Source organism: Spermophilus citellus (assembly GCF_964194105.1).
Source record: "Spermophilus citellus genome assembly, chromosome: 10".
Lineage (NCBI taxonomy): Eukaryota > Metazoa > Chordata > Mammalia > Rodentia > Sciuridae > Spermophilus > Spermophilus citellus.
The window spans coordinates 46,532,310-46,556,509 of NC_138197.1; the positions used below are offsets into that span (position 1 = coordinate 46,532,310).

Below are 24,200 nucleotides of genomic sequence, written 5' to 3' on the forward strand. Positions count from 1 at the left end.
ACCTTATAATAAATATCTGTCATTGGATATGTTTAAGCAGGGATTAGAATGAACTTTGGGTATTATGGGTATTATTCATATACAGAATAAAATGGTTCATTTTTTAACAAATGTATGTTGCCTTTTCTGGGATTAGGATTATTTCTTAATCATGAAATATTGAAATGCACAAAAGCGTGAAGGAAAAGGAAAATCCACTTATAATAGTTGTACTATTTAGGCATAATCTTTATTGATATTTTGATATATTTCCTTCCTTAAGTTTTCTAGGTAACCTGTGGTTTAAGATCTGTATTGTTTTCCAAGAAGATCTAAAGTTGTTCAAAACAAAACACATATACTTTAATACTATTAAACATAAAATAAATAAGAAAACGTAATCACAGAAGATGTCATTCAAACAAAATCTAGGGTAAAGTAGTAACTTGAATTGAGCAATAAATTATTTTAAGCTTTCTGGTAGCCAAGGCAAAAAGAAAAAAACATGATAGATTATATTTTTTAGAGTAACATTCCCAGCATTGCAATTTAAGATGCATTTGTATTCTCCTACAAAGGACCCTGACTAGTGTGATAAGAAATATTATCTACTGAGATATTAAGCCACTTCTTGCATTTCTCCGTGATAAAGCTCAACATCACAAAATTAGTTAATGGAAGCAACAAAGAATTGCTCTCTGAATCTTAGAGATTTGGTTAGAATCTCTGAGCCATCAAGTAAAGTCAGTTGAGCATGAATATCCATGCTCTTACATATCTATACATTTTAGATGACAAGGGAATGTTGACTTTTTTTGGTATCTTAGACTCTTCTCATTCACCTTTCTAGCTAACTATTCATGCTAACTCCCTGTTCCTAGGGTGATGAGGAAGCCAGCCTTGGGCTGCCCATAAGCCCCTTCATGGATCGGTCAGCTCCTCAATTGGCCAATCTTCAGGAATCCTTCATCTCTCACATTGTGGGTCCTCTGTGCAATTCCTATGACTCAGCTGGACTCATGCCAGGAAAATGGGTAGAAGATAGCGATGAGTCAGGAGACACTGATGACCCAGAAGATGAGGAGGAGGAAGCAGCAGCAACAAATGAAGAAGAAACCTGTGAAAATAATGAATCTCCAAGTAAGTTACAAAATCCAGCTCCAATATGTTTTTCCTAGGATTATTTTCTTTCTTTTTTTTTTTATTGTTGGTTGTTCGAAACATTACATAGTTCTTGATATATCATATTTCACACTTTGATTCAAGTGGGTTATGAACTCCCATTTTTACCCCGTATACAGATTGCAGAATCACATCAGTTACACTTCCACTGATTTACATATTGACATACTCATGTCTGTTGTATTCTGCTGCCTTTCCTATCCTCTACTATCCCCCCTCCCCTCCCCTCCCCTCCCCTCTCCTCTCTCTACCCCCTCTACTGTAATTCATTTCTCCCCCTTGTATTATTTTTCCCTTTCCCCTCACTTCCTCTTGTATGTAATTTTGTATAACCCTGAGGGTCTCCTTCCATTTCCATGCAATTTCCCTTCCCTCTCGCTTTCCCTCCAACCTCTTATCCCTGTTTAATGTTAATCTTCTTCTCATGCTCTTCGTCCCTACTCTGTTCTTAGTTACTCTCCTTATATCAAAGAAGACATTTGGCATTTGTTTTTTAGGGATTGGCTGGCTTCACTTAGCATAATCTGCTCTAATGCCATCCATTTCCCTCCAAATTCTATGATTTTGTCATTTTTTAATGCAGAGTAATACTTCATTGTGTATTGATGCCACATTTTTTTAATCCATTCATCTATTAAAGGGCATCTAGGTTGGTTCCACAGTCTTGCTATTGTGAATTGTGCTGCTATGAACATCAATGTAGCAGTGTCCCTGTAGCATGCTCTTTTTAGGTCTTTAGGGAATAGACCAAGAAGGGGAATAGCTGGTTCAAATGGTGGTTCCATTCCCAGCTTTCCAAGAAATCTCCATACTGCTTTCCAAATTGGCTGCACCAATTTGCAGTCCCATCAACAATGAGCAAGTGTGCCCTTTTCCCCACATCCTTGCCAGCACTTGTTGTTGTTTGACTTCCTAATGGCTGCCAATCTTACTGGAGTGAGATGGTATCTTAGGGTGGTTTTGATTTGCATTTCTCTGACTGCTAGAGATGGAGAGCATTTTTTCATGTGCTTGTTGATTGATAGTATGTCCTCCTCTGAGAATTGTCTGTCCAGGTCCTTGGCCCATCTGTTGATTGGGTTATTTGTTATCTTATTGTCTAATTTTTTGAATTCTTTGTATACTCTGGATATTAGGGCTCTATCTGAAGTGTGAGGAGTAAAGATTTGTTCCCAGGACGTAGGCTCCCTATTTACCTCTCTTATTGTTTCTTTTGCTGAGAAAAAACTTTTTAGTTTGAGTAAGTCCCATTTGTTGATTCTAGTTATTAACTCTTGTGCTATGGGTGTCCTATTGAGGAATTTGGGGCCTGACCCCACAGTATGTAGATTGTAGCCAACTTTTTCTTCTATCAGACGCTGTGTCTCTGATTTGATATCAAGCTCCTTGATCCATTTTGAGTTAACTTTTGTGCATGGCGAGAGAAAGGGATTCAGTTTCATTTTGATGCATATGGATTTCCAGTTTTCCCAGCACCATTTGTTGAAGATGCTATCCTTCCTCCATTGCATGCTTTTAGCCCCATTATCAAATATAAGATAGTTGTAGTTTTGTGGATTGGTTTCTGTGTCCTCTATTCTGTACCATTGGTCCACCCGCCTGTTTTGGTACCAGTACCATGCTGTTTTTGTTACTATTGCTCTGTAGTATAGTTTGAAGTCTGGTATTGCTATACCACCTGATTCACACTTCCTGCTTAGCATTGTTTTTTCTATTCTGGGTCTTTTATTTTTCCATATGAATTTCATGATTGCTTTATCTATTTCTACAAGAAATGCCGTTGGGATTTTGATTGGCATTGCATTAAACCTATAGAGAACTTTTGGTAATATCGCCATTTTGATGATGTTAGTTCTGCCTATCCATGAACAGGGTATATTGTTCCATCTTCTAAGATCTTCTTCTATTTCTCTCTTTAGGGTTCTGTAGTTTTCATTGTATAAGTCTTTTACCTCTTTTGTTAGGTTGATTCCCAAGTATTTTATTGTTTTTGAGGATATTGTGAATGGAGTGGTTGTCCTCATTTCCATTTCAGAGGGTTTGTCGCTGATATACAGGAATGCCTTTGATTTATGTGTGTTGATTTTATATCCTGCCACTTTGCTGAATTCATTTATTAGCTCTAATAGTTTCTTTGTAGACCCTTTTGGGTCTGCTAGGTATAGAATCATGTCATCTGCAAATAGTGATAATTTAAGTTCTTCTTTTCCTATTTTTATGCCTTTAATTTCTTTCGTCTGTCTAATTGCTCTGGCCAGTGTTTCGAGAACTATGTTGAACAGAAGTGGTGAGAGAGGGCATCCCTGTCTTGTTCCAGATTTTAGAGGGAATGCCTTCAATTTTTCTCCATTCAGAATGATGCTAGCCTGAGGCTTAGCATAGATTGCTTTTACTATGTTGAGGTATGTTCCTGTTATCCCTAGTTTTTCTAGAGTTTTGAACATAAAGTGATGCTGTACTTTGTCCAATGCTTTTTCTGCATCTATCGAGATGATCATATGGTTCTTAATTTTAAGTCTATTGATGTGGTAAATAACATTTATTGATTTCCGTATATTGAACCAGCCTTGCATCCCAGGGATGAATCCTACTTGATCATGATGCACAATTTTTTTGATATGTTTTTGAATCCGATTCGCCAGAATTTTATTGAGGATTTTTGCATCTAGGTTCATTAGAGATATTGGTCTGTAGTTTTCTTTCTTTGAAGTGTCTTTGTCTGGTTTAGGAATCAGGGTGATGTTGGCCTCGTAGAATGAATTTGGAAGTTCTCCCTCTTTTTCTATTTCATGAAATAGCTTGACAATTATTGGTATTAGTTCCTCTTTAAAGGTTTTGTAAAACCCTGCTGTATACCCATCCGGTCCTGGGCTTTTCTTAGTTGGTAGTCTTTTGATGGTTTCTTCTATTTCTTCAATTGATATTGGTCTGTTTAGGTTGTCTATATCCTCCTGACTCAATCTGGGCAGATCATATGACTTAAGAAATTTATCGATGCCTTCACTATCTTCTATTTTATTGGAGTATAAGGATTCAAAATAATTTCTGATTATCTTCTGTATTTCTGAAGTGTCTGTTGTGATGTTGCCTTTTTCATCCCGTATGCTAGTAATTTGAGTTCTCTCTCTTCTTCTCTTTGTTAGCATAGCTAAGGGTCTGTCGATTTTATTTATTTTTTCAAAGAACCAACTTTTAGTTTTGTCAATTTTTTCAATTGTTTGTTTCGATTTCATTAATTTCAGCTCTGATTTTAATTATTTCTTGCCTTCTACTTCTTTCGCTGTTGTTTTGCTCTTCTTTTTCTAGGATTTTGAGATGAAGTATGAGATCATTTATTTGTTGGTTTTTTTCTTTTTTTAAGGAATGAAGTCCAAGCAATGAATTTTCGTCTTAGAACTGCTTTCAAGGTGTCCCATAGATTCCAATATGTTGTGTCTGTGTTTTCATTTATCTCTAAGAATTTTTTAATTTCCTCTTGATGTCTTCTATAACCCATTGATCATTCAGTAACCTATTGTTCATTCTCCAAGTGATGCATGATTTTTCCTTCCTTCTTTTATCATTCATTTACAGTTTCATTCCATTATGATCAGATAAGATGCATGGTATTATCTCTACTCCTTTATATTGTCTAAGAGTTGCCCTGTGACATAATATATGATCTATTTTTGAGAAGGATCCATGTGCTGCTGAGAAAAAAGTGTAACTGCTTGATGTTGGGTGCTATATTTTATATATGTCAATTAAGTCTAGGTTATTAATTGTGTTATTGAGTTCTATAGTTTCCTTATTCAACTTTTGTTTGGAAGATCTGTCCAGTGGTGAGAGAGGTGTGTTGAAGTCTCCCATGATTATTGTATGGTGGTCTATTAGACTCTTGAACTTGAGAAGAGTTGCTTGATGAACATAGCTGCACCGTTGTTTGGGGCATATATATTTATGATTGTTATGTCTTGTTGGTGTATGTTTCCCTTGAGCAGTATGTAGTGTCCCTCTTTATCCCTTTTGATTAACTTTGGCTTGAAATCTATTTTATTTGATATGAGTATGGACACTCCTGCTTGTTTCCGAAGTGCATATGAGTGATATGATTTTTTCCAACCTTTCACCTTCAGTCTATGTATATCTTTTCCTATCAAATGCATCTCCTGTAGGCAGCATATTGTTGGGTCTTGTTTTGTGATCCATTCTACTAGCCTGTGTCTCTTAATTGGTGAGTTTAAGCCATTAACATTGAGGGTTATTATTGAGATATGGTTTGTTCTTCCAGCCATATTTGTTTATTTATGTTACTAAACATGGTTTGTTTTCCTCTTTGATTATTTTACCTCCTTTACTATCCTACCTCCCACTGTTGGTTTTCATTGTTGTTTTCCATTTCCTCTTCCTGAAATGTTTTGCCAAGGATGTTTTGAAGAGATGGTTTTCTAGCTGCAAATTCTTTTAACTTTTGTTTATCGTGGAAGGTTTTAAATTCATCTTCCATCCTGAAGCTTAATTTCGCTGGATACACGATTCTTGGTTGGAACCCATTTTCTTTCAGAGTTTGAAATATGTTATTCCAGGATCTTCTAGCTTTCAGAGTCTGTGTTGAAAGATCAGCTGTTATCCTGATTGGTTTACCCCTAAATGTAATCTGCTTCCTTTCTCTTGTAGCTTTTAAAATTCTCTCCTTATTCTGTATGCTGGGCATCTTCATCATAATGTGTCTAGGTGTGGATCTCTTATTATTTTGCACATTTGGCATCCTGTAGGCTTCTAGGATTTGGGATTCTGTTTCATTCTTCAAGTCTGGGAAGTTTTCTCGTATTATTTCATTGAATAGATTGTTTATTCCTTTGGTTTTGAGCTCTGTGCCTTCCTGTATCCCAATGACTCTTAAGTTTGGTCTTTTAATGTTATCCCATATTTCTTGGATGTTCTGCTCATGGTTTCTTAACAGTCTTGCTGAGCTGTCTATGTTCTTTTCAAGTTGAAATACTTTGTCTTCATTGTCTGATATTCTATCTTCTAAGTGTTCTACTCTGCTGGTAGTATTCTCAATTGAGTTTTTAAGTTGGTTTATTGCTTCCTGCATTTCTAGGATTTCTGTTTGTTTGTTTTTTATTACCTCTATCTCCCTGTATAGTTTATCTTTTGCTTCTTGGATTTGTTTATGTAATTCATTGTCGAAGTGTTCTTTCATTGACTGATTTTGCTGTCTCATGTCTTCCTTGAGACTCCAGATCATCTGAAGCGTGTATATCCTGAATTCTTTATCTGACATTCCATCTGCTGCAGCTATTACCTCTTCTAAAGTTGAGTTGACCTGCATTGCTTGTAGTCCTTTCTTTCCTTGTCTTTTCATACTGCTCGCGTTTCTTTCTGCTTGGCGAAACTGTTGTGTTTTTGAAATTTTCCCGCTATATATTTATATTATTCTTGTATAGTTGTAAAGTCTCCCTTGCAGGGCGGGCAGCAGCTGTGCTCCTCCTCCAGTTGGTGTGACGTGTCTACCACGCCCGCGGACCCCTGGGGCTGTTCTGCCGGTCGGTCGCAGGTCTGCCTACCTTGCAGGTGCGGGCGGCGGCTCTTCTCTGCCCTTACACCAATTGGGGTGACGTGTCTACCACGCCAGGGGGTCGCTGGGCCTGTTCCGGGCCCGGGAGGTGGCTCTGCTCTACCCCTACTCCAATTGGTGTGACGTGTCTACCACTCTGGCGGGTCGCTGGGCCTGTTCTGGGCGTGGGCGGCGGCTCTGCTCTACCCCTACTCCAATTGGTGTGACGTAACTACCACGCTGGCGGGCCACTGGGCCTGTTCAGGGTGCGGGCAGCAGCTCTGCTCTGCCCCTTCTCCAATTGGGGTGACGTGACTACCACGCCCGCGGGTCGTTGGGTCTGTTCCGGATGCGCGCGGCGGCTCTGCTCTGCCCCTACTCCAATTGGTGTGACGTGTCTACCACGCCGGCAGGCCGCTGGGCCTGTCCCGCCGGTCGGTCGCAGGTCTGCCTACCTTGCGGGCTCAGGCAGCGGCTCTGCTTGGCCCCTACTGCAGTTGGGGTGAAGCGATACCACACCGGCGGGTCACTAGGCCTGTTCCGGGCGCGGGTGGCGGCCCTGCTCTGCCCCTACTCCAATTGGTGTGACGTGTCTACCACGCCAGCAGGCCGCTGGGCCTGTCCTGCTGGTCGGTCGCAGGTCTGCCTACCTTGCGGGCTCGGGCTGCAGCTCTGCTCGGCCCCCACTGCAGTTGGGGTGAAGCGATACCATGCCGGCGGGTCACTAGGCCCATTCCGGGCGCGGGCGGCGGCCCTGCTCTGCCCCTACTCCCATTGGTGTGACGTGTCTACCACGCTGGCAGGCCGCTGGGCCTGTTCCGCCGATCAGCCGGTGGTCTGCCTACCTTGCGGGCTCGGGAGGCAGCTCTGCTCAGCCCCCACCGCAGTTGGGGTGAAGTGACACCACGCCGGCGGGTCACTGGGGTTGTTCCGGACGCGGGCTGCAGCTCTGCTCTGCCCCTCTGGCCCCCACAGCACTCAGCAGGATCCGGACCGAGAAGCAGTCTCCGCAGGTTCCTCAGCCCTGGGTCAGAGCAGCTCCGGGAGCCAGAACTCGGCCACTCTGGGCTCCATGCATGCTCTGATAGGTGCAGGCTCCAAGAAGCAGCCTCCACGGGCTCCTTAGCCCTGGGCCAGAGCAGTTCCGGGAGCCAGAATTCGGCCGCCCCGGGCTCTGTGTATGTTCTGATAGGAGCAGGCCCCAAGAAGCAGTTTCTTCGGGTTCTTCAGCCCTGGGCCAGAGCAGTTCCGGGAGCCAGAACCCGGCCGCTCTGGGCTCCGTGCATGCTCTGATAGGAGCAGGCTCCAAGAAGCAGCCTCCACAGGCTCCTTAGCCCTGGGCCAGAGCAGTTCCGGGAGCCAGAAGTCGGCCGCCCTGGGCTCCATGTATGTTCTGATAGGAGCAGGCCCCAAGAAGCAGTTTCCGCGGGTTCTTTAGCACTGCGCCTGAGTAATTTGTCTGCGAGACGCAGGCAAATGGCAGCCTGAAATTACCTGTTCTATGGTTGAATCTAGGATTATTTTCTTACTGAGGTTCAGATGAATTTTATGCTTCACAAAAATTACATGTTTTGAGGCCAGGGATTATCTGCTGGATTTGATAATGGACAGCTCCCTTCAGGGTTGTATATATTACACAAAGATATATTCTCTGTCATGAAGTTAAATAAAATTCAGAGTTGAAGCCTTTGCTTTGGGATATCTTAATGGTTTGGAAATGAATTGCATTTCTGTTACTATGGAGACCAACCACAAGGTTTTCTGGGCTTGGTCAAGGGAAAGTTCTATGAAAAGGTAAGAGATAGCATTCCTTCCTTCATTCAGCAAATACAGAGCATGCACTCTGTGCTAGTCATTCTTCCAGGTACTGAAGTTAGAGCTACGCAAATCCTTGCTTTGTAGACTTGCACTCTAGTGGGGTCATCAGACATTAACAACACAGATCATTACATTTGTAGTATGTTAGGTACTGATAGATACTAGAGGGGAAAAATGGGAACATATGAAATATTGTGGAGAAAGTTTATTTTTCTAAAATTGCAGATAGCCAGGGAAGGGGAAATATGAGTAAGAGAGAGAATTTTAAAAAAAAGAAAAAGAAGACCTAAAAAAAAGTAAAGGAATAATTCATGGGGATATATATGAAAAGAAGGATTTCAAGCAAAGGAGAAAGTAACATGTGCAAAGCTCTTGAGGTGGGATTGGCTGAGGTGGTCAAGAACCTTCAGGAGACTAGAAAGTCAGAGGCGGCTGGAAGCCACATAGTATAAGAATTGAAGGTAAGTCTCTGTAGGTTACCATAAGGATTCTGGTGTTTATGCCAAGATGTGAATCATCAGTGACTTTGACAAAAGTTTTTGTGGACTCAACTTTCATTTTAACCAGATTGCATCAGCTACCATGTTTGGAATATTCTTTAGGTTGAGGTGGGAGAAGTAGAAGTAGGTATTGTTTAGAGGACATTGTAGTTTCCTGAGTGGGGTGTCTATGACTTTGGACCAGGTGAGTGGCTATGACAATGAAAATAAGTTACAGCTCTACTTGGCTTGGGGTGCATCATGCAACCAGTCTAATCCACTTCAATTAAATGAATATAAAAAATTATTTATTTCTCTTATTTCTCTTGCCATGAGACAAAAAGTAGTGACTGATAGCATAATTAGTAAAACTCATGAGCTTTAAAATGCCAGCGTGCAGATACTGCCCCTGCTTTCAGGAGAACACAAGTGTTTTTCTGTTGACCTGCCCAGGTGAACAAAGTACAACTTTAATATTTTTCAAAGACATGAATAAAATATTACCAATGAAAAACATCCTGATTATTTCTCCCCTGTTTTTATCATAGCCAGGATAATGCCTGCCTTAGTTCATCTCAACCATCTAGTAAGGAGCCTCTGTCTGTTGTAAAGATTAATTTTCCCTCTTGTATATAAGGCCCTGTTGACAGCACAGCATAGGTAAAGAGGTCATTATCAATTTAGAAGAGAGGCAAATTTGGCTTTGGGCCAGATTATTGTTTGTCCTATCCTATCTGTTAATTTTTGTACAGAATGGAGTGTAAAAGAAAAAAGTTGTTTCTATAAAACAACAAAAGTTGTATTCTGTAAAAGTTATTATATTTCTGTGATGCTTATAAAAAGATTTCCATCAGAAATTTTGTGTTGGCCTTGGGATTCAGAGCCCAGAGGCAAGACTTTGAATTCATGAGTTATTTATTCATTTATTTAATAACCATGTGTTAGTTTTCTCTTCAAAGAGCCAAGTAGCTTGCTGCATAATTAAGGATAAGACAGTTTTTCCACTGAATGACATTGGAAGGTGTTTGTCAGCTTAGCCTCTGGAAGAGCTTTTCTCCCGTGGGCCCTGACTGGTTGCTGTTTGAACTCAGATACACTAAAAACAAAAAAACAATCCAGGGATCTGGAATGCAAGGACCCATACAAGGACATTATATAAGAGACTCAACTAATCAACCTAGGCTTTGGTAGCAAGTGCTGAAATGAAATGTTTCCTTCCATTTTGTATGTCGGGCTGGGGCTGGTTGACCATTCTGGCATCCAGATTCTGATATGTCAGTGTTCTGACCTTATCATTTTTTATCAAATTCACTAAAGCAGCAATGAGAATTATGTGGATTCTGTAATGCCTTTCAGAATTTAACTGGAACCTTTCATTAAAATTTAAAACACACCACCCAGTGAAGTGGCACTGAAGCTTTCAAAATACTATCTTTGAAGTATTCCTCACAGCCAAAAAAAAAAAAAAAATGGTAAATGTTGAGCAATGTGAGCATTTCTAAATATTGACCACATAGAGTAATGGAATTTCAATTAGCTACCTCATTTTAAATATAGCTAAACTAAGGTTCTGAAATTTAAGCAGTATCTCCAGGTTATAGAACAGGAGGAAGAATCCAGTTTTTCTCACTTTTAGTTGCTTTGGGCTCTTAGTAATTTTAATTTCACCATTCATATTGGCTGAAATAGTTACTTTGATTTGGCCTGACTTAGATTTCAGAAAAGAACTAACTTAATGTGCATTGATAACTTCTGCAATTTTCAAAACTTGGAGATATCCCAGGAAACACAGAATAAAATGTTTCAGTATGGTGTCCTTGGGAATGAAGGCTTTTACCCCACCTCATAATTAAATCTGAAAGATTCCTACGGCGAACTAAGAGGTTTCTAATGAAGTACTAAGCTGCATTTAGAATTTAAGCAATGAAAGGCTCTTTGTTCTCATTTCAAAAGGTTCCAGTGCTGAACAATTTGGCTCCCAATATAGGCATGTTTTAGACCACCTGCAGATTCTAATCTACGCACATTTATTTGGTACAAACTTTCTTCTACGTCACCTTATTCAGTATAATCCCAGAGAGGTTTATTCCTAATGTTTAACAGCATTAATAAGAGAACAGCTGCTCTCATGGGGACTGCCCCAAAAGGAAAAGGAGAAGAATTGAGCTTTTGTTAGTTTCTTCCCCATAAGTGTGTACAACTTTAAGATGGAGTGATCACCTTGAGCAATAGCATGTTTCCTATAACAGTGATTCAAAACTGACCTTTAACCAATGGTCATCTGTCACTCCTTTGATTCAAAGGATTAAGTAAAAAAGCATGTCAACATTTTAAAATTTCTCAATAGAAGCTAATTTGTGCTTAAATGCAATAAAATCAAAGTAGAAATAGGTGAATAGATGGCTCTGATAGAATGATTTTCTAAATTTGCTTTTAAAACTTGGATGTATGAATATTTTTTATTGACCTTGATAGAAAATTAAAAAAAAAATGTCATTAAAGAAATGAGGATATGCAATGAAGTGTGTATATATTTTAGGGTTTTTTTAATACTGTCCTTTTTAGGAACATTTCAGATGAAGAAATGGATATATGAGATCATTCCCCAGAGCCCCATGCAGTGCTGCTGCCCCTTCTTCATCCAGTGTGGTGAATTTTCATGATTTCCTTCCAGCTCAGGTGCCCTGTCTTTTAAAAAGAAAAAGAAAAAACATCTCTATCTATTGTCCCACAGGTTTTGTCTTTTCAGTAGTTTGATATATTAAAGAAAAATAACACACAACCTTTTTTAAATGGCAAGGAAAGCATTATTCAGGATAGTTGCAATTGGAGTCTAGACTATTGCAGTAAAGGAGAAAAACAGAACTGCTCTGAAACAAAAAGCAGGAGAGTTTTTAAATACTGACTGTAGCTAGTTAAACTGAGAGGCCTTGCTGGGAGTTGGGTGATGTGATGAGGCCATCTGTGTGCATTAATTGGTGCATATTGAAGGTAGGCTCCTGCCGTCCTAGGACTTTCTTCTCCTTCCCTTCCCAATTTCTTTCTCTCTTCCCTCTTTCCCTCTCTGGTTTCTTTTATTTCCCTTTTCCCCTTTCTTCTCCCTCCTTCCTTCTTTCTCTCTCATTTTTAAAATTCTATAATAAGAATATTTAATATTAGATCTACTGTCTTAAAATAATAAGTATGAAGTTGCTAGACATCTGGTGTATTTATAGTCATCAGTATTGTATTGGCATTATCTTTCTTGATTACCATGCAAAGGAATGTGTCCCAGGTCCCTGATAGCAACATTCCTGGATTGTAAAACCGGCTACAGGCTGGGAGAAGATTCATCTAAATTGCACAGGTACAAAGAAAGTTTACTGTCTAAAGTAAATGCTCTAAAAAGAGGGAAATTGGGGCGGGGCGGGGGGGAGTGATGACGAAAACGACTCTGTATACTTTTTTTCCCTATAGACAGGGGGAAAAAAAACTTTCTAAAATTTAGTCAAACTGAGAGCAATAGCACTGCAGTATTGGCCACATGTGTATGTCTGTCTGAAGCTGCACAGGTATTCGTTCAGTTTCTGCCTTCTTGCCTTCTCTCTTAGAGTGTGAGATGTTTTAAGGCAAGCTGTGAGCCTAATTGATCTTTGTTTCAACAACATCCAGAGAAGTGTTTGTCACTTAGTCAATACAAGTTTGATTGATGGGTCCATGTCATGAATAAATGTTAAACATATAAATAAATATTTGAAAAATCTTGCTCATAATTCTTCTGTATTCATTTTCCCTAGGACTTATTCAACTTAATGATTTTTATGTGTCTGTATGGTTCAAAAGAAATTCCCTTTTCTATACTGTGTTTTAAAAGTTGATCTTATTATCTTTTAAATGCAAAAAAATTCTGTTAGGTATTTTATAAAACTGTTAAAAATCACTAGCATTTCCACAAAAATGTTGGTAGGTGCCCTCCAAGAGGTCTAGATTCTTTGACACATCCCATAGCAATTGGCTTTGGTTTTGTTTCTGTTATTAATATCTGCCCCCTCCCCCCACCCGGGCTTTTTTCTTCTTTTGAGGACATGCATTGTAAACCATAACTATTTTATTAAGTAGACCCAGATACCCCTTTTGATCACGCACTATTACTAGTTTAATGTGGTCTCAATTGGATCAGAATTTCCTGTGGACTCATATCTTTGTTATTCTTACCTCTCATCAACACTTCATCATTTACCTGCAACAATGGAATGTAAGTAAGAAAGTGAATGTAAGCAAGAAAGTATCTTACTGGATGCTTGGTAAAGTCTGAGGCTTGCTTTGTACACAAAAGAGGAGAAAAGAGCTGCTAAGCTGGGCAAGTTGATAGTTTAATGGTAGGATCTTTGTCTAAAGTCTAAATTCTTGGCCTAAGTCTAAAAATGTCACTCAGAGGAAGGTACCAAGAATTATATTCCAGTTGCTTAGCAGGGAGGTCTGTTCTTTCCTAAAGTGCAGAGCCTCTGCCTACTCTACCTCTTTCACTGGGCTCTCCCAGACACCTCATGTTCTCTGGGTCCTATTCACACTCCTCAGACCTGTTCCTCGTCTAATGTATGTCTTACCACCATCTTCTTACCTGCTCAGCCCAGAAAGCTCAAGGTTACATTGACTCCTCTCTCTCCTTCATTCCCTACCTCTTAATTGGTTCCCAAGTCCTGTTGATTCTACCTAAGAAATATATATCATAATACTTACCATCATTTCCATTACCCTGTCCTGGTCCAAGCCACCATCATCCTGCTGTCTCCTCCCACATGGATCACCTTTCAGAGACTTGGTAAGATTTGAAAAAGATGTACCTACTCATTCACCCCATCTTCCCAGTGGAGCAGGCTCCTTGTTGACATATATTGTGTAGGTTAAGTCTCCCTTACCTAAAATACTTGGGTCCAGACTTCTTCAGATTTGGTATTTTTCAGATTTCACAGTATTTGCATGTATATAATAAGATATCTTGGGGATGGGACCCAAGTCTAAATATGAAATTATTTTGTGTTTCATATTTATCGTATATCTTACAACCTGAAAGTAATTTTATATTATATTTTTAGTAGACTTCTGTTTTGACTATGATCCATCACATAAGGTTAGTGTAAAATTTTTCACTGGTGGCATCATGTTCACACACAAAACGTTTTGGATTCTGGGATATTTTGCATTTGGAGTTTTTAGATTACAGATATTCATCTGTAATTAGTCTTTTATTGTCTGTAAGTCACCAGAACCTAGCACAATACCTGGTACCTATGACGTGCTTATAATTCTGAAAATTCATCTTTAATACTTTTTTTCTTTTGCTTTTCAAAGGCATAAATGGGATTATTTAGGGAAGTAGGTTCACATTCAAGGGTGAATGGGGCAATCTCAAAAAAGAGACACCCTTGGGGTAAAGCAAGGTCTTTTAATACTTTCAAATTGAAAACTGTTCCTGGTAACAATAAAATGTAAATTATTTATTGATTAAATGCTGAGCCTTGTCATATAAGGTCTGTATAGGTCTGAGCAAGGCTCCATCAAAGCATCTATAATCTAGAAGATGATCTGATACCTAAAATATATGAGAACAAGGTATGTTCTTTAAGGAGGGACATTATTCAAGACTCTTTTTGTTATAAATTACTAATTTCCCATTGAATGAGTATATCCTGAAAGGGAAAAATATTGGTTTCATGTAAGTAGAATGTAGGCCACTAGCAGTATTTACTTGCTTTTACTCCTGTCTGCCTCACCTTCCCATTAATTTGTTATTTTAACTTTACTTTTTTCATAAAGTAAAGCCAGCTCTATAGCCATCTATAAATTATAGCCAGCTCTAAGTTCATATCATTCCAGATATGGAAACAGAGGCGAATAGATTCCAACCCCCATCTTCCAACTCCACATTCATTCTGCATCACTAGAAAAACTCCTGGGGAAGGAATCTGATTGGCCTGACTTGGATCACATGCCGACCCATTAGCCAATCACTGTGACACAGCTCATGCTGTCAGGAGGTAGTTGGGGAACTAGTCTTTGACACCTTTTCTAGAACTGCATAATTGAAGGAAGGGAGTTGACTTCTTCCCTAATAATTTTGAATATGCAGATACCAGAAAAAGAGATAATAATAACACAGAGGGGAAAAAAGAAATAATGTCTACTCTAGAAAGTATGTATGGAGGAACATGAAAATTTTAAGAGGAGAAAAGAAATTATTTCTTAGAAGTGGAATCCAGTGAAACCTAACTAGAGGTTATTTTGATGAGTGAATATGAACTTTTAGTGATTAAGACAAGCATTTCAGAAGGAGGAGCAGTACCAGCTTCCAAGTGGAAAAGTCCAGGGTATGTAAAGAAAACAGATCAGTCAAGCATAGACAGAGGTCAGGCTGTAGAACAGGAAGACCATAAAACTGAGTTTGTACCAGCTTGTGGAAGAACTTAGAATGGAGTTTGAAATTCGTTTTTTAGTTCACACAAAGCAGAAGTCTGACATCAAAAGCATTTTAAAGGAGATTAGCTTTGTAGACTTATTTGAGAGTTGAATTCTTTGACAAAAGAAGACCTAACAAGCAATTCCAGTGGTCCAGGTGAGAAGTTTTGAAAGTCTAACTGTCGTAGGAGTAATACCAAGACACCAGCAGAACTCTGTGTGGACATTACCCAGTACTGGATACTGTGCACAGTTATTTCTCAGTGATGTTTTAATAGTTATTTAGTTATTATCATTTTCCCTTATTTCCTTATTCTTGAAAGCTCCATATGAATCCATTTGGTTCTTAAATCCTATTAATAATATGCAAAGAAATAACTTCTATGTGTTCAGCACATGAAAGTCATGTAATTTTATGGCCTTTTTTAGGAAAGAAAACTTTTAAGAGGAAGAAAATCTACTGCCAAATAACTCAGCACCTCCTACAGAACCACAAGATGTGGAAGAAAGTCATTGAAGATGAGCAGCGGTTGGTGGGCACAGAAAACCAGTCTCTGGACCAGGCTCCTCAGCAGTACTCCTCAGAGCAGATCCAGGCCATCAAGGAAGAAGAGGAGGAGAAAGGGAAACCAAGAGCAGAGGAGAGCCTGGCCCCAGAGCCGAACCTGTGACCATGAACAGAACAAGCTGTGTTTCCAAACTAATTTGTCACAGACTTTTTTCAAGCCAGCACAACACTTAGACACAACACTGTAGAAATATGAGAAGATGGGCAAATGGCTATTGCATTTTGGGATTCTTCGCATTTTATGTGTTTATTTTTACAGTGAGGTACCTTGTCGAAAAACTCTTGCTCAGAGAAGCTTTCACATTTGCAACACCAGCTTCAACGGATTTTTTTTTTAAGGAGGATATATATATATGTGTGTGTGTATATATAAGGTCCCACGTAGATACATGTACAAACCTTCACACACATGTGCGTATACACACAAACACACTGAAAGCCAGGATCTCTGGCTCCACAATTAAGTAACATTCATATTAAGAAATATAGTGGTCACTGTGATATAATAAATCATAAAGGAAAACAAATCACAAGGGAAATGGTGCAGCTTAGCAACGATGTGGTGCAGCAAATGTAGGTTACCAACTAAGCAGCTTTAGCTTTTCATACTGAGGGATGAAAGTTCCAGAGCATTATTTGGATTCTGATACATCCTGCCAACACCGTGTGTGTGTGTGTGTGTGTGTGTGTGTGTGTGTGTGAGCGAGAGAGAGAGAGAGAGATTGTGTATTAGTTGAAAGAGTGCTTGTATGCATGTGTGTGCGTATGTAAAAGAATTTTGTGGGTTTAGTAGTTTGTAGAATAGCTGTAGCAGATGTCTCAGTACATGTGAACAAGAGAAGGAAGTTCACTCTGGAGTGTCTTTGAAAGGCAGTCATTCCAAATGCCCTCCTCCAATTTAGCTTTAATAAAGGCCTCTTGGCAGATGGAGGGCATTCATGGGCCATTTGATTGATACTACTGCTATACACCACTTGGAGGCGCTGTAGCACCAGCCTCAAACCTGGAAGACGGAGGCATTTTCCAGTCTACTAGCCTAATGAATGTATAGGAGCCGTTTGTGAGTGTGGGCACTCACAGAAGATCAAAACACCATTTAAGGGATGGCATTCTTTATACATAAACACCTAAAAGGAACTGTAGTCAGGTGGTTTCATCAGGTGAGAGTTCTAAAAGGATGCCAGAGAAGGCCTGGGAAATTATATTTAACAAAGATCTCCTGTGCCTCCTTAATTTGCTGCAAAATGTGTAGTCAAAAATGAAAAGACAAATGGAAACCCACTGTGGGTTATATAGCAAGAGATGAGGGATAAGATGGCAACCTAGGGTTTGGGCGTTGACATAAAGAAAGCCTGATCTTGGCAACTTTTAAAGGTTGACTTTGGGGTTGAAGGTCAGGCTGTACCCCCTGTTGTGGTATTTCTAATGCTGTGCCATGGGGTAGTTTCCATCTCAGTCTGGCACATTGTCATGCTTTTTGGCAGGGAAGATTACTGAGGGATTGTTTAGGGACTGGGTTGTTATGGAAAGTCTTTTTTTTTTTTTTTTTGGTTTGTTTATCTACACTTGTTTATGCTGTGAGCCAAACCTCTATTTAAAAAGTTGATACTCACTTTCAATATTTTATTTCATATTATTATATATGTCATGAATAGTTATCATGATGTAAATATGAAGATTTTTTTGTTTCTGTAGATACTAAACACTTTTTTAAAGAAAAGAAAGGGAAAAGGGAAACATTTTTATAAAGTTATATTTTAATCACCATTTTTATACATTGTAGCTATCTCCAGGTCCAGTAAGAGGGTGTAGTTCATTGGCATAGAGGTCTGTGGACAACTGCTCATCTACCTATTCTAATTTAAAAGATAACCTGGTAGTTATTTTTGCCAATTAAATGAGGATGCTGTAAAGAATTTTTTTTTTTCCCCAGTAGTAACTCTTGCTAACTGAATGCTAACTAATTTTGGGTCTTTGCCTCCCAGAAGAAAGACTTTTTAAACCAATATCAAATTGTTGTAATTGGTGTCCATTTCTCTCCAATGTTTTTGGGACTACAACTCTTAATTCTGTATACACACTTGCTTGTCACCTAACAATCTCAGCTTCCAAGAAAACCTAGATTGTGATTTCTACTTTTAACTTTTCCTGAAGTCAGAAAGGAGTGTTTACATGAAAAATCCCTTTGTTTCTCATGACTGGATAGTGTATTCTTTCCTTCCAAAGCACGACTTTATAATAATTCATGGAATTTTTTTCAAATTAGGTAAAGACAAGGCAAATTTTTCTATTAAGTAGGAAAATGTAAAGATGATCAAATGGATGCAAACAATACCTAAATAATTAGTATATATTTCAATTTGTATTTCTGAGTTAACACCAGGTCATCATTATTTAGCATTTGCTGAGTTCCTGTTTTCTTAGAATTGCCTGTGTTTCTCTATGTTTGCAAAATGTACTATGAGTCAAAAACATTTCCCCAATAAAGTTAACAGTTACCCTTACAAATAAGAAAGAAAAAGGAATTTATAATCACATACTCTTTGCATCTGTGTACTTATAATTAATCTTTTGTCTTTCTCCATATGACTATATATCTCTAAAATGAATAGAAAAGAAATAGAGGAAAAACCAGGTGTGGAGTGAGTCGGGTGGCAGAGCCACTGTGAGAGTCCCTTCTGTGTGTAGGGAGTGTTATTCTGCAAAGCCTTCTGCTTAGAAGCCAGCCTGGCTGGCACCATGGAGTTCTCAGCCACCTGCCTGGATTTTTTGTTTTTGTTTTAAGGTACATGATATAATCGGAATAATAATGACCAAATCAGTTGGACCCTCTTATTCCAGAATCATGTTCATCAATCCAGTCAGTTTAGTAACTTTTTCTTAAAAAATAAATTACCATTATATGTAAGCTAGAAGTCAATTGAAATAAAGGAATGGAGATCCACCAGGTGTGTGACTTTCATACACACCTGGTGCATCTTAAAAGATGCACCTAGGGACATAACCAGATATTTTCTGCTTGTGATGTTTCCCCCCTCCTTGGTGACAGCAATATTACTGTGTTCACTTCCAGATCCAGAGCTTACTTCCTGTGGTGCCAATGTCTTTGTTGCAATTTACTACATTTTTATATGAGCCTACTTTTTAGGTGCCATATTAGATTAAACTCAGGTCTTTCAAATGAAGGAACTTCCAGTCCACTTAGGGAGAAGGATCGTTGTATAGATAGCCATAAAATCAATATTAGGAAAAATTGGAACAGGTGGTTCTCTGTCAAGAAAAAGTCCAGGTATATTCTCTCTGTTATCAATGTTATTTTAAGCATGCTAATAGATTGTCTTTCTAGTGATATAGCTAAGCCAGACTTTTGAATATTATTTCCTTGGTGAAAACACCACTTTTGCTTTCTTCGTTATCTGTAATTTTTTTTTTTTGGTCATTTTATAAGACCTGGTTTTGTTCTCAATAAAGGATGAAGACATTAGCTCTGTACAGGAATATGTCTATATTGGTCTTCATCTGACATGTGAAGGAATTTCCTCATATTTTAAAAAGTATCCGCTTTCTAAAAAACATACTGAATTTTGTCTGTTCCATTTTAGTTGGATTCCAGAACAAACCCTAACCATTGCAATCCCAGTATAAAAAAAGGAATTGAGTATCATGCAGATGTTCATTAGATGTATGTAGACTATTAATTTGTGACTTCCCCATGTCCCTTGCCTTTCTTTCCCCAGAGAACTTTCTTGAAGGTAAAAACTGTGCAAATGGCATGAGACTCAGGCCTATTCTTTGTTTAAATGATGGAAAAGTATAAATTATTTTCTAAGTAATAAAATATGAAAATTATCATGGTAAATAAAGTCTAAAGTTTGAAATGACTGCTTTCTAAAATGAAGTATTTGTTTGATAAACAAGTTCCGACTAATGAGAAATAAATAATCCAGAAATCCTCATATTCTATTTCGGGAGGTATTCTTGGTGCTTCCAAGGGATCACTTCTATCCTCATTACTTATGATATTTCTAGAATAATATTGAAAACTATAATAAAAGTCTTATTGTCCTTCTCTTCCTTCCTAACCCTGATTCCCATTTAATTCCTTCCCCAGTTTCTATGCCAGTTTTAAATAAACTGCGTTTTCAAACTGGCAGAAGTTTCCAATAAGATAAGGTCTGTAAACTTTCATAGTCTAGAGTAAATCAAGACTTTCCTTATTCTACAGATCTATCAGCTAATATGTATAGGAAAAAATCCAAATTTGCAAATAGCTCAAATCCAGATTATTAAAAGCCAAATATATCTATTTTGAAGCAAAACTGAACTTCTATCATCTCTGCTAATAAGCAATGAAATATTTTAAGACCACTGGAGTCATGATCTCACTCATGATTTCCACATGAAGTAAAATGATGAATTTGCTGATATGATCATTTCATTAAAAAAAAAAAACTAAGCAAATTCAAATTAAAATTAGGAAACCCATTAACCACTTTAGGTGACGAGCATTCCAAAATTAATTTTTCTTAGAATTTCTAATCGAGGGGAAATACTAGTTTGGGGTTGTATATTCAGATTATGTAAATTTGTTTTAGAAAATATTCAAATTCTTATAGAAAATTCAGTTGGAAATAAGCTAAACTATTGTCACCTAACAATCTCAGCTTCCAAGAAAAACCTTGTGATTTCTACTTTTAACTTTTCCTGAAGTCAGAAAGGAGTGTTTACATGAAAAATCAAGTTAACTAAATTGCTAACTATGACTTATATAACTTAAATCAAGTTTTGTGTAAGTATTAGTATGTTTTATACCAATGAACCATTATCAGAAAAAGAGAATATCTTTTTTTCTCTATATCGTGCACCATGGATGTTGGGCAATTTGTGCTATTACCTAACATATTGTATCTGTTTAAACACTATTTACTTTTACCTTATGATGCTTTTTGCCTTACCTGAATTGATCTTTATGTTCACATTAGAAAATTCTATAGCATGATAACAATGGTGATATAAAAGATGGAAGCTTTTGTATGTGTGCTTCTGTGTTAAGTATGTTTGAAGACATAAAAATGAAGATTGCAGCTTTATTGACTTGGTGAAACTCAATATGCTTATTCAAGAATATTGATACAATATAACTTATCTTAATGTGCATAAGACCAAAATATATATGGAACCATGTATAGAAGGAAAACAAAATTGTCTTTAACTCATGCTTAAAGATCCGAAAAGAATCCAAACTTTCTATCTAAAGATAGCCAGTTCTTCTCCATACCATGTTTAAGGTTGATTACCTTGATATATATTATTCTCTCTGGATTTCTGCTTCCTTGAAGAGGGGAGCAGACAAGAAAAGCCAAACCTTCTCCTTCTAGAAATGTTGGTCAGCTCCATGTTTGAACACCTTTCCTTATTGCTTCACTTCAAGAAGTGGTTCTTTAATCATGAAAGTAATTCAATCAAAATACATTGCTTCAAAAAGAGTAATATCAAATCTTCATATGTAAATACTATCAAGAATATTTAAATTTGTTTTCTAGAATCAAAACTATTTTAAATGTTTTTATTAAACTTACTAAGTAATGTTCCATGGTAATAGGATGCTGAATATTTTAACATAACCAGAACTATTAATGAGAAAACTTGAAAAGATTCAATTATATTTCCAATGTCCTCATACTTCATGAAGAAAAATGAAGGTACCATAAATACATAAGGTAGATTAAATGTATTTCCCCCAGAAATTTAAGTATTCAAACTATAGTCTGAGCTCTTCTGAGATATTCCAAAATGAAAGAATGTCTTACCCAGTAATTTATCATGGCTTAGTTTGCTATAAAATAAGTGGTCTATTACTATAGTTTTTAGAGTAAAGTCTAACATAGTTAAAAACCCAAATACTGCCAGGCACAGTGGCACACTCCTGTAATCCCAGCGGCTCAGGAGGCCGAGACAGGAGGATCACAAGTTCAAAGCCTTAGCAACAGTGAGGCACTAGGGATGTGGGCTCAGTGGTCGAGTGCCCCTGAGTTCAATTCCTGGTACCAAAACCAAAACAAAACCAAAACAAAACAAAACCCAAATACTTAAGTACTAGGAAAGATTAAACATTATTTATCTTGACTTTCAACAGATGAAGCATTGACTTGTAGATTATCCATATCTACTACATTCATCTGCCAAGCATGGTAGGTTGGAATTGGAAATCCATTAATAGAAAAATAATAAAAAAGTTTTTTAAAGCTTTACATTTTCAGTGTCATTGAGAGAGTATCTCTTTCAAATGAAACCAAACACAGCAGGGAATTCTTCCTTCTTAAAAAAGGCAAAAACAAATGAGCAACAACAAAACAAGAAAAAAAAACTAGTTAAATTTATAGAGAAAAAGTATGACTTTGTGTCACTTTTACTTCTCTTAGCTCAATATTAGTAAAGAGAAATGATCAGAAATTCTCCTGTGCCATAATAAAGAATGCTTTTTATGTTATGTTCTAAGTCACCCACCAGGTTGCATTATAAAGTCCATGATACTTAGCACAAAAAAAAAATTTTTGAGGATTGTATGTGAACATCACATAAAATTCAAAGCACATCCCAGGCACCCTTCTGTCATCATTACAAACCAATTTAGCTGTGACCTAATGGATCCATATTCCAGCCCTGATTTCATTTGTTACAATGCTCACATATACATGTTTCTGAATGCTGAATGTGAATTAGCCCTTAGAGCTTAGAAACTGCTGCTTAAATATCTCTTAAAGAGAAGAAATTTTAGTCTAGTAGTTTTACACCCTGAATAGTAGCAAACTAGTCAGATGTTTAATGTGAAATTTAAAATAATTGTTTAAAGATGTTCTCTTTGTATATATAACTGTTGGTTGGTAGAACTTCCCTAGTCACCTCACTTTTAAATTTTTTCAACTGATTATTTCTATGACTTAAAAACCATATATTACGCCACATATTTCATTTAAGCTATTTAAAAGCATAACCCAAGTACTATAGTATTGGTATTCTTCAGTAATAACCCTAATAATATCTATACATTACTTGTGGTGGGGGTTTTAATGGCTTGACTTTTAATATATATTTGTTTGTTAGATTAAAAATCACTAATTTGTATACCCTAGAATATTTGCATGGCATTTTTGGTATATTATGTTTGCTTAACTGTTTTAGTTTTTGTGTATGAGTGTCAATTTATATCCTAATATATTCTCACATAAGAATGCATACCATTTTTACTTTAACAAGGACAATTTGCTAGTTGACAAGCACTGGAAATAAATATTATTGAACCCTCACACACCCCGACGTTTCTTTCTAGAGATTTTTATAATGCAAATCATAGAATGAAAATCGGTGCTTTTATAAATATTCTGGATCTCTAAAAGCATAAACCAAGTTTTTTATGATGATATTAGGATATGTAACCAGAAGAACTTTAATCTGAATCTAATGTTTTTGGTTTTGATTGGTCTAATTGATTTGGTTTTTGGTGTGAAAATCTCTTCTGATTCCTGATAGAGCAGTTTTTTTGATCAATCATTACCTCTTTCCAATAAAAACCTGTTATTGATAGTTCTTATTAGTATATCTCAAATATTTGACCTTTTAGAATATTTTTTAAGCCCGAGAGAATGGGGTTAAAATAATTTAGTGTTCCTAAGAGCAATATTTTCAAAGGACCACCAACCAAAGTGGCACCGTAAGGGATATCATTTGTACAAGACAATTTTTAACAAGGTGATTCTTAACACTTTAACAAACCTGAATTTGTTCATTAGTTAATAACTTTGCCAAATTTATTAACTTCTTTTAGAAACACAAGAGTGAGACATTGGAACTTGATCATTTTGCAATTGAAATAAATTTTGTTCTTTCATCTGTACTTTGCACTTAATATATGTAGCAATACTTAGTGTCACCCAATTACAAGTATTTGTTAAGTGACATAGTTTATGGCTGATAAATGTTTTGTAAAAAAAAAAAGGAGAATCTGTACAGAAAAAAAAACTTAGATAAATTGTATTTATTTTTATTACTTTTTAGCTTAGACACTATACTGATGCTCTCTTTTTGCCAGAATTACTGGAAGTGCCTCTTGGTTTTATATATATATATATATATATATATATATATATATATATAGTGCATATATATTCAAAATTATTGAAATTGTGTCATAAATGATCAA

The 24,200-nt window shown here is 37.3% G+C and overlaps 1 protein-coding gene across 2 annotated transcripts in view; it reads left to right on the top strand.

The window, feature by feature from the left end:
• Positions 1-24,200, top strand: part of PDE3A (phosphodiesterase 3A) — a 330,805-nt gene extending 306,605 nt beyond the window's left edge. The window contains exons 14-15 of one of the 2 annotated variants that reach the window (XM_081310583.1): positions 861-1,119; positions 15,862-24,200. In XM_081310583.1, the coding sequence (XP_081166709.1) occupies positions 861-1,119; positions 15,862-16,103 (501 nt within the window). In that variant the 3' untranslated portion in view covers positions 16,104-24,200. The remainder of the gene's footprint in view (positions 1-860; positions 1,120-15,861) is intronic. The other variant, XM_081310582.1, reaches the window with a different exon arrangement.